We start from the raw sequence: 11453 nt of genomic DNA, 5'->3' as shown, positions 1-11453 counted from the left end.
TTCAACTAGAAAAAGAGATACTTGATGTTATTTGGAGAAAGTCCCTTAGCTTACAGACTGCAAAAAAAAAAAGCAGAACTGCTGCTGCAGATATTTTGACAAGAGCTTTGAATGAAAAATACCAAAACCTCTGCAGGGAATTTCCCATTAATCTAATTTATTTGGGAGCACATTTTCACAATAATAATTAAATTATCTAATGTTCGCTTACATTAAAAAGCGATCATCTATAACAGTTCATTACTAGAAAAAAGGTGGGGAAAAAGGCCAATATTTTAAACCAACACGACAGGAAAAAAACACCAACTTACAAACATCAAAGGAATGCCATGATGTTTGACAGCTTCCCAGGAGTTCAGCTGTTTCATCTCTTAGTGAAGTTGGCAACAGAAATTCCAGTATTTTCTGTGCAGTTGTGTCTTTAAAGCTGTAACATGCTCATTTGTTAGACCTGTATTCATTCTCTTTTCAGGGTGTGTCAGTAACCAAAATATCAATAATTAAAGTCTTGTAACATAGGAATCCATGTTTAGCAGAGACAGCGAAAACAACAATTCCGTTTTCCTGTGGAACATTATATCCAAGTAGTTCATCCATGCCCTGCAAGGCCTCCGTGGGTGGAGAATGCCACGTATAACCAACTGAGATACCATTAAGCAAAATGCATTTTTATCGGCTTTATTTCTCCTAGAAATGTCAGCACAGCACATTATATTGCCTGTAATTTTAATAGATAAACGAGACAATGATTCCATTGTTTGTTTGTTTTTTTTCTCAAAATGGTAGAATACATTTTCTTAAAAAGATCTGCAAACATATTTACAAAAGTGTGAAAGCAATAAATGCAGGCTTTTAATATTTTTACTGAACTTCCAAAGACTGACTGATATCCTAATTTTATTGGAAATCTGGTCCAAGGATGATACAAGAAATTAAATAGTACACTCAGTTTTGCTTTCTTGTAGGCTACCATGGAAAACAAATCAAACAGATAAATATTTTTAAAAGAACAAACTTATATTCCATGAAGCATAATGAAGATATTCAAAAACCATTTCCTGGATTTTTATTTTGTTTCAGCTTTCAAACAGCTCTTGGTCTTTCTTAATGTTGTGTTAAAATGTGGGACACCACCTTACTTTTGGAAAGCCAGCTGCTGTAATGTAATTATAAAGTAGCCACTAAAATATCATTCACAGTATCTGCATCACAGGAATAGAGTTTTTTTTTTCAAACAGGAGTGATAAAATCTGTGTTGTTGCCTTCATCGTTCACATTTTAAATATTGTTGGCTGACAGAAATAAAGTGTAGTGTCATGCTTGGTTTACCTAAATCATTTATTTTGTAACTAATAAAAGTAAACAATTACCAGATACTGTATATATAGAGATATATAGATATATGGCCACAAATAAACTATAGTAGAAAGTTATTTTGGTCTTGATAAAGTTAAGAAAAGCACATAAAATCATATTTCATTAATATCTCATTTTATGGCCATCAATATTTTTGTATTTTTTGTTTTGTTTCATCAACATAGCAAAATACAATCTTCCTATTAAACAATAATTATCAGATGGCAGACAATTCTTTTTATTGGTTTACATTGGCAGGTCACAGTCTAAAAGCACAACCACATCAGGCAGAAATTGCACACAGACCACCCTGGATTTTGAAGACTATTTTTTATGCTTCTACCAAAAGATCTTAATTTAAAACTGGGGACTGTAATACACATGAATTAAATATATTTATTGGTTTGGGGTTTTTTTAATAGCTAAATAAAATGTCTGAAATTGCAGTACTTCATTTTGCTTTCAGGTTCTATTTTAACATTTGTGCTTGATGTTAGCAAACACGCTTTGAACTTCTTAGTAATCATTTATGAAAGTCCAAGCAGACAAATAAAACCCAGGTAATTTTTTTCCTGTCACGGAATACTGCAGATTGGTTTCAATTAGACTTGTTCCTTGTTTGTTTGGTATTTTTTGTGTTGGTATTTGCATTTTTAACTTATTCCTGAAAACTAAGGGAGAATTGTGTGTAAGACTATGACATCATACAGTCACAATGTCAGTATTTCTGTAAGAAATGGCTGTAGATGGGACTGGTCCATAAATATTCAGTTGCATTAGCTGTAGAAGGCACGTTCATGTCTTCAAAAACCAGACTGGTCTTAAGATATTACTCTTTATTTGAGACAGTTACCATTACTTCATTAAAAAATGACAAAACAGCAATAAACATTTTAGCTCTTTAATGAGCAAAGATCAGGTCTCTTAGCATTGGAATAATATTCGTTATCCAGATTATCTTTATTTCACTCAGTGACCAGTAATATGGCCAAGAAGTACAAAGAAATTTTCCATCAAGTAGTATACAATTTTTGTGTGTAATAAGCTTTCATTCTTGAAAAAGAGTAACTGAAAAGAAATGTTTCTGTTACTGCAGTTAGTTTGTCAGAGAAAGTTCTTCGCATTATCTTACAAACTATCAAAATTGCTAGTAATTTGAAAAAATGTAAAAAAAAATCACATAACTTTAGTCTAATAGAAATATAGTACAGGTAAGAGAGAAAGTATTTATCAGGGATGTGCTCTTAAGTCCATCTCAATTATTTCTTTTATATAAATGTACATCTGATTACATATACAAACATTTTGAAAGGACCATGGTATATAATTTCTGGAAAGCAACAGGGGAATGAAAAATTTCTTGTGATTTTAGAACATTCATTTCAGATCACACAAACATATGTAGTAGTCAGATTTTAAGATTTCCAGTTGTTGGCTCTCTCCCCGTCCTTACATAGCCTCTTTTTCTACACGGTTGCCATCTGGTCTAGAGAGTTAATTTGAATGGCAAAGCTAATGTATAGCAAAAAGGGAATTAACTTTATATGAAAGTATTGTAAGTAAACTTTGTAACATGCAACATAAGTTTAAACAATAAACGGAAAGGTGTAATCAGAGCAGTAATATTGGGGCATTTTTATATTGCAAAATATCATCGCAATGAAAGTTTTTGGACACACTTTACCTTACCAATTTGAACTAAACACCTTGTAAATAAATCACAGCAAATTATCGATCCTTCATCAAAGGAGATTCCATCAAAGTTATAGTTACGTTAAAGTTAGAAATTATTTAGGTGGAAAGGCAAAAGAACATTAACAATACAGATTTTTTTGTCTGGGATTCGTATCAACGAGGGTTCACCACTGTATGCCTAGAATGCCATAAACACCTTTAAGAACTGTTGCAATTCCTTCTCTTTCTGAAGCTACTGTGAAAAAATTTACTGTAATTACTTTTGCCCCTTTAGAAAACTTCTTTAGGTTGTGCCAATTGATGGAGAAAGCTTCTATTTAAAAACTCCAATGGGATGAGAAGAATTTTAATTACGGCTTAATCAGCAGCACAGCCACCAAGCATATAAATTATCATGCACATCGTGCTAAAAATACCCAGTTTCCTTTATTCCCACAACTTTTATACTGACAGCACTTATGTGATAATGTTGTACCTGCCAGGCTGTAAAACTTCTTTGACTGGCAGATTTCAGCATGAGCCCCTTTCTAAGGCCTTAACAGCATTGGTGCTTTGTGTACTTATTCAAATATGTAAATATGGTCTACACAATAAAACAGGTCCAAATAAAAATTGGTGAAAATTATCTGACATTCCATTAGTGTGTCCCTTGTGCATATTTATAGGTTTTCAAAATTCTCAGTCATAGTTCTTTCCCGTTTGTGTTGCACATGCCTAATTCCATTATGTAACTTAAATCTTCAAAAAATTAATACTTGAATGTGAATGAAAAAGTATCATTCAGGACAACTGCTTCAAGCAATTGTGAACAGTTGGGTTTTTTATTTTTTTGTTTTGTTTGTTTGTTTCTTAAGTTCATTTGATATATGTACAATTCATTTTTTTCAAAACCCCAAAGTTCTTGATATGTATATTCACATAATATTCCTCCATATTTAAATAGTAAGAGTCTTGTAGGTTGAAAGCCAAGTAATCTTCAGTAATATCACCTACTGTAATCCATCAAAAAATAAAGTTTGTTTCGTCTTGTCTGGCTATACCCTGGTTGTTGAGTGTGAATGGGGGTGGGGATGAGGATGGGGCAGAGTATTGTTCTGTCCTCCAGTAAATGTATTGAATGTGTGTAGGGGTTGAATCCCTGGTATAGTGTTGGGGATCATTGTGATGGTGTTGGGTGTCATTAAGGGAATATCATCAGGAGACCTTCTCATAGCTAGAGTGTAGTCTGGGGGACAGGCGGTCCTAAGAACCACCTCATGTGGATGGATGGACTCACATTCATGATCCAAGTCAGTGTGCTTCATTTGGAGGGACATTATCTCCTCTTCTTGTGCATGGGTGAGATCATTGGTAGTAGTACGTTGTGGGCTACATCTCCTATGAACATCATGTCTCCGCTTGTCTTTTTTGTAGTACAATGCTGCAAAGGCCAAAATGTTCAGGAACAGCAACGATGCACCAACTGCAATAGTAACACTCAATTCTGTTGAATAGTCCCTTTGATCCACTGAAAATGGGCTTGGCTGTTGTTTGGGATCATCTTGTTTGGCTGTAGGAAAGGCTGAAGTAACAGAAACGGAATTTTTCCTTGTTGGTCTGAAAGTATTATCAGTTGATGGCACTTTAGTTGTGGTAGAGGTATACTGTGAAATGTCGTTAAGATTGTGCAGATGAGGTACCAGTTCCAACCAAAGGTTCACTTTATTGGCCCTATAATGTTCTTTAACTCGTGGTTTTAATCCAATGTGAAGATACAGTTGGTCTTTCTGAGAATATCTGGTCCATGCTACTTCTTCAAAACGATTTGGTTTTGTATGGATGAATTTTGTATCTTGCGGCACTGGTTGATTTGGGTCACTAAAAAAAAAAAAATAAATCTCCAATGTTATAAAGTATTTCAAAAGGAATTATAAAATTAACATAATTAACATTTTATGCTTAATTTTTAAGTCTGCCTTTGGACAGAGCAGAATGCTATTTCCTAAAATTAGAGACCTTAATAATCTTGATTAGAAACAGCATTATGCAGATGAACCCTTCTTTTACATAACACAAGCAACTTTTCACAGCAGGGCATAACTCAGTATAACACATAGCGACTTAGAATCCAATGGCCAAAGGTAGAAAAGTGTTTTGAACTACCTGTGAAAGCAGAATTAATGAAAATGACCACATTTTTCAAGTTTCAAATCACATATTTTATGGTCAGAAGTGTCATTCTAAACCAAAATACATTATTAAAACAAGCTGTATTATATTTGATGCAATATTTATGTCATTTCCTATCTCATGGGATGAAAATATTATCAGTGCTAGGAAAGTCAGTTACTAATGTAATCATTTTTAACTATATACATATGTTAAATGCTTAGTTTTGCATTTTTCTGGGGATCCCTTAATTATTTTTGTGTACAAAGTGGTTTTTTTATTTCTTCAGGCAGAATGTTCGCAAAGATATTTTTTCCCTCTTTTTGCTAGAATGTGTAAATGAGCTAAGGGACATTACAATAAACATAAATATCCAACCCAATTCTTAATCTCTTATTCATCCTACAAGTACAGAGGCATTCCCAAGGGAGATAAACAAGGAAAAGTGCTGCATCATTATATCCCAAGTTTATATACAAGACTATTCATTATCTGGTACTCACCCAGTTTTAGCAAAGTTTGTCCAGTACGTCATCACCACCGCACTTAGCATGACATCATTTTTGGAGAAATTACAAGGAAATAATTCAGTAGGACCAATCATGGGGATTCCTAGTACATAAGGAACCTCATCTCCATGGGCTGCATCTGCCCATGCAGGTACCTGATCTGTCTGGCAATGATGGTAGAAGGCATAGAAATATGTAGGGGATCCAAAATTTGAGTGAAGGTCTGCTGTAGCTACTGCTGGTGCAACCCACTGGTGATCAGTAAACAAAGCCAGCAGTGTTTTCCTTCTAGTCTCAGGGTTGTGTCGATCTGCCCAGTCTGTGTACATAAATTTAATAGTTTCCCTCAATATATCTTTGCCTTCAGGGTATCCATACAAGTTATCGACAAAATTGGAAACCGCAAAGTCAAAATCACTAGCTGATATGCCATCTTCACTATCCACAATATTTTCAACAAATTTTAACCCTTCCCCTTGGTTAACTCCCAACATGATATCATAATTGAGGAATTCTCCTTGTTCCATCAATATCTGAGGATCATCTGGTATCACATCACCATCGATTACTGGTCCAAAGGCTATATGGTATCTTGCTGGTTGAATGTCCTGGTCGACAAGTTCTCTATAAGGCTTCTTCTGTAGACACTCTACCAATTCTACAGTGTCTGACATGTTGCAACCAACTTTTGTAGCCAACATCCTGGCGTATTTTGCAGGCTGAAAGCTAACTGCCCAGCTGGAGAGAGCTGTTCCGCTTTGAGCTATTGCTCTTTGAAAAAGTCCTGTGGGGAGAAATATTTAAAAACTATTGAAGTGACCTTGAAACAGCTACATACTTGAAAGATTCAAAGGAGTTCTTTGAAACAATAAAAAACTTTAACAGAAGAGATACTTGAATCTTAATAATACTTAAATACACAAGATGGTGAGATCTGACTGTCCTTGTACCTACAGGTAATGTATGCAGAATAAATGCAATATGAGCAGAAATTGAAGCAAATGATTCTACCTCAATGTAGTCCAGCTGAGGAACAGATTTGCAAAAGAAACTCAGGAAGAAAAGAAGTGGCATTACCTTACGTAGGATAACACTATTCGCTTGAAAGAAATTCCTAAAGTTAAAAGGTTGGAGGAAAAACCAACAAGTCTCTGAAATGGATTGAATTTCTGGATATTGTTCAAGCTATCAGCAGCATGCGTGCCTACAATTATGTGCTAAATAAACCTAATATACTGCTTTTTTATGTTTTGTTTGGGGTTAGACTTGGTTTGAGAGGTGCAGTGCTTTTGAATTGTATAGCATAGCAAAAGTTTGCTATATTCTGGAGTAATGGATGAGAAGATACTGGGCAGCTATTAAATTTTGAAGTGTCTAAGAGTCAAGATCCGTTCTTGTAAGTTGTTTAATGAAGGTTTATAGTGATCACACTTACATAAAAAGGGAAGTGATATATTTTACACTATTTAGATTTGTAATTCACAGATTTAAACACACGCTCAGGTATTCATTTAGGGGGGACAGAGAAAGAGTATGATCTGACTCTGCATATAAACTTCCAGCGAATCCCAAAGACCTCAGTGCAATTAATTTGAATTTATGCTGATTTAACTAGCACTCTGGACCAAAAATTTTCCTCATAGAAATAACAAAACAAGTTTAAAGTGATGTTTTCCTCTCTCTTCTGTAAGCATTTTTGAACACACCATGGATGAAAGCCTCACTCCCTTGTAACCAGTGAATCAATCAAATTTTTTTGCTATTCACTTTAATGCAGTCAAAATTCCACCCTTGTTCCCATACTTCTTGTGCTCCCTTTGTGTTGGACCTTTGCCTTTTCCCACTCCCTTTGAGGAGGGTAGTTCTAGTTCTGAAAGAGATCATGAGTCTGAACCTTGCACAAAAAAATGGAGAAAAATCACTCTCCTATAATGTTTATTGCTAATATCAGAAACTTAGACTATATTGAGGTAACTGTGGCCTTTCTATTTTTTTGCATGTTCATGGAAGTACATCCAGTTCATTTCAGTAGCACATCTTTTGCGCTAATTACTAGAAAATATTTTATACCGGACCCTACCTCCTATAGCTCACTGTGGGTAATACAAAATGATCTATAGCATACATAAGTTACGCTGATTGAAGATATATGGGTCAAAATTTGGTTTCATTTATGCTGATAGGCACCTGGAGTAATTCCACTGGCTTTGGTAGAGTTGTTCAGGGACTGGAAGTGACATCTGGCCTCACTCACTCAATTTTGCTAAGAATGTATCTTTAGTCCAATGTGTGATGAATAGGTGGATACTCCCACTAAAGTTAAGGTGCTCAGCTTACCTCAGAATTTTATTCCAATAATGCAAAAGATGGCTTTTATTTTGATAAGTAACATATTTCTATTGATAAAAAACTTGCATAGCCTTTAAATCAAGTCAGAGACATGCCTTTACAGCCTCTATTGAAGTACCAGACCTTGTACACTCACTTGCTGTCAGGAAACATTTTACAGGCTTCTGAAGAATTTTAAAATAATTCTAGACTGTGTTAGGTCCAAATCCAAAAGTCTTAAAATCAGATAGGTGTAGGAACTGAAATAAGTACACTCAAGGCTCTGCCTAAATTTATGAAAAGTCATATCCAACATATTATTTCCTTGCAAGATATGAGTAAAAAATAGGAAAGCACGTGAGCTATAAAGCAGGTAGAAATATATTTGCATGTCTACAAGGTCAGATATTAAGCTAGTATAAATCTGCTCAAAGTCAGTGGAATTACTGCAGAGGATCCAGGCATTGTAATAAATGTAACAAAATGACAAAACTGAATTTTCACAAAGATGTATTTCATGGTACTTCATAATGTTTCTTTTTTGCATATTGTGTAAATCTATTTTTATTGCTTTATTAAATATCTCTGAACAAGGACAGAAAGTGTAAGCTATGTATTAAGAAACTGCTGATATAAACACTATGGTTTGCTAATTGCTACATAAACATAAAATGTTGGGTTAAGTAAAAGTGGTCAAGTCCTCTGGCCATAAAGTTATCTTTGGGAATGAAACTAAACATCCCTCCTTCTACTGAAGAATGCTCAAGGAAATATTCCTCCTCTCAAACCATTTGGTGAAAAATGAACAACAGTATGAAAAATTATTTTCATTCTGTCACATAATTCCTGGCAGAAATTGGTACCACACAGGATGCAGAACTACATTTTTAGCTGATAATATGTATGATTATTATCGCTTATGGGCTTCAGACTGATGGAAAGAAGATTTAAATGCTCAATGGACCATATCACTTTGTGACTCCTATTCAAAGTCTCACCAAAGTAAATAATAATAATTTGCATATATTCATCTACATTTTCAGAGTACTTTCTAAAGCTGGGTGCTGTTCTGCCCTCTTGCAGGTGGGCAGCTCTGAACAGCACCATCTTGAATAGGCTGAATGCTTCCTCTCAACTACCAAGGGGTCCCCTCAAAGGGAAATGAAGGAAGCAAAGAGAGCATCCAAATCCATAGTTTATGAAAGAGACCAGTCAATAATATGAAACAAAAGGGGTTTTGAAAATGTTAAGATATTTGAACTTGTTGTAAAACTTGAAATAACTTTCCTTATTTGAAGCTGACCAATTTTTATTTTAATACTTTTTTTTTTAAAAAAAATGGTAGGTCTAATCATCCCCAAATGAAACATAACATACATGGGGGTGTGGCACATTGTTCTGTTTAATCAAAATTTCAATAAAACATGTTTTTGCTTTCTTATAAAATAAATCCTCAAAAATTTATTTTACAAGTGGATTTTAAGGACACATCCTTAAGACCTCTCCAGTCTCCTACCAAATCCTTTGATCTGCTATATTGGTAAATTACTGCATCAGTTTCTCCAAACAAGTTCTGCCTGTGGAAGAATTCTAGCCATATGTTAGAATACAACAGGGTAAAATTTGTTCATAAGAGGAACCACATGACTGTCCAGATATTGTAAATTTGGCATTTTGCATTAATGTCATGTTACATCAAGAAGGTCAAGATTAAGATCAAGTAAGAGTTAGGGGAGGAGAAACGAGGTGTCCTCATTCAACCTTAAGCTGAGTCCTCTAGGACAAAAATTATGTTTGTGAGTTGTGATGGAAAAAGGTGGTGCAGTGTGACCTCAGATTACAGTGTAATGAGCTAATCCTTATAGCTTGTTGTTATAGGCCAGTTTACTAATATATCCTATTTAACTGCAGGTAGTTACAGAAAAAAAAGATTACAAATTAAATTAAAAATCAAATTGTGGAAATAGATGAAAATTTAAAGCATAGTCTACTTTCCACTAATCCTTTCTTGTAAAAGCTACATTTTTTGATACAGGAATATAAATCAGTGGAGGATTGTATGCACAGGGCACAGTGTGATATTCCTGGTAAAACTAAACAGTACAGATAAAAATGTGTGAAAACAGTGAGACAAAAGTAATGTGATCAATAATAGCCATGCAAATGAGAGAAACTGTGTGGAACTTTGGTGCAAAAATCATAGGAAAAAAAAATTGGGTGCCTCAAACAACATGTTTTTTATTTCCTGCTGTCTGCCTTAACTAGAGAGAAAAGGTGTTAGTTATGAAATAGATAAAAACATATAGAAGAAAATCCATTTGCAACTTGGATGCTTTGACAATTTTGGATCATGCATGCAAAACATTCAACCATTCTTTTATTAGATGACAGCAAGTGAAGTTCATGCAGTTTCAGACAAAAGATTTCTGAACTAGGTATTTGTTTCCTTCACACAAAATAACAGTTTTAAGCATATCAGCTGTTAGCCTGAAAAGGGAAACTAATCATTTTAGTTTTTCTTTAAATTCTCCTCCCCACAAGAAACTAAACATGCCTTTCATGACTGCCTGAATATAGACAACCTCATCTACTGTGAGCATGACTGAGTGGTTTTCCAAAAAGGACACCCATAGGTAGGAAAGAAAAGAGACAAAAATGATGCACCGAGAAAATGCTGTTCAGAAGTCTGCTCTAAAGTGTTTCTACAAAGCTCCATAGGAAAAAGAAGAAAGTGACCCAAAATTTAAACATGCAGAGAAGAGCTGAGGGAGAAGGCAGCTTGTGCAGCCTTTGAAAAGTTTTCTTAATATTGAGCTGAACTCAACAGTTCATAGGAACAAAGAGAATATACAGAGCATCACATAGTACTAATGGCGGTGGCATGCAGACACCAAAATTGTCAAAATTTGCAACCTGCATAATACCTTTGGTTGAATTGCTCCAACGGTTACCTTCAGAATAATGGGATAAAGTCAACAGATTGACGCATGAACCGCCTGCACCAGATCCAAAAACAGTTATTCTTAATGGGTCACCACCAAAGAACCCAATATTTTCACTAGTCCATCGCAAAGCTTGAATGAGATCAAGGAGGCCATAGTTTCCTTTTGCTGCTTGGTCCCCAGTGCTCAAAAATCCTGTGAATGTAAACGAAAAAAGAAATGGTTAGCAAGTGCACTTCTGAATAATCTTGTTTCAGTCTTCTTAGTAAGATTTAAAAAGTAGATGCCATTAAATATTATGCAACTGCATTATTTTACATATTCACTGGGCAACAATTTTCAATTTTGCACTCTTCCTGAAACAAATTATTTGGTAGTCACTCTTTTGACCATGGTATATTACAGTAGGGAAGAAGAAGATACAGCCCAGGCAAAATACTCATCCAAGTCTTAACATCTCACAATGCATTACTCC

The 11453-nt window shown here is 34.8% G+C and overlaps 1 protein-coding gene across 2 annotated transcripts; it reads right to left on the bottom strand.

Moving 5' to 3' along the window:
• Positions 1-2297: 2297 nt before the first annotated feature.
• On the bottom strand, positions 2298-11168 carry LOC104523637 (neuroligin-1). Of its 2 annotated transcripts, none has more exons than XM_010166288.2 (3): positions 10961-11168; positions 5703-6492; positions 2298-4908 (listed from the first exon to the last, which is right to left on the bottom strand). In XM_010166288.2, the coding sequence occupies exons 2-3, from the start codon at positions 6407-6409 to the stop codon at positions 4086-4088; spliced, it is 1530 nt and encodes a 509-aa protein (XP_010164590.2). In that variant the 5' UTR covers positions 6410-6492; positions 10961-11168; the 3' UTR covers positions 2298-4085. The 2 variants fall into 2 exon arrangements, with proteins under 2 accessions (XP_010164590.2, XP_028940406.1); XM_029084573.1 differs by having other exon boundaries at positions 10988-11168.
• Between the last annotated feature and the right edge of the window lie 285 nt (positions 11169-11453).

The sequence above is a fragment of the Antrostomus carolinensis genome, unplaced genomic scaffold (assembly GCF_000700745.2).
Source record: "Antrostomus carolinensis isolate BGI_N321 unplaced genomic scaffold, ASM70074v2 scaffold8724, whole genome shotgun sequence".
NCBI classification, from domain to species: Eukaryota; Metazoa; Chordata; class Aves; order Caprimulgiformes; family Caprimulgidae; genus Antrostomus; species Antrostomus carolinensis.
The sequence above is the reverse complement of the archived record's forward strand: the minus strand, read 5'-3'. Positions and strand labels throughout refer to the sequence as shown.

Coding starts and splice junctions, on each gene's coding strand:
- LOC104523637 (XM_010166288.2), bottom strand. CDS start 6,409: ATGTTGGCTACAAAAGTTGGTTGCAACATGTCAGACACTGTAGAATTG. Junction 4,909..5,702: donor ACAAACTTTGCTAAAACTGG/GTGAGTACCAGA, acceptor TTTTTTTTTTAG/TGACCCAAATCAACCAGTGC.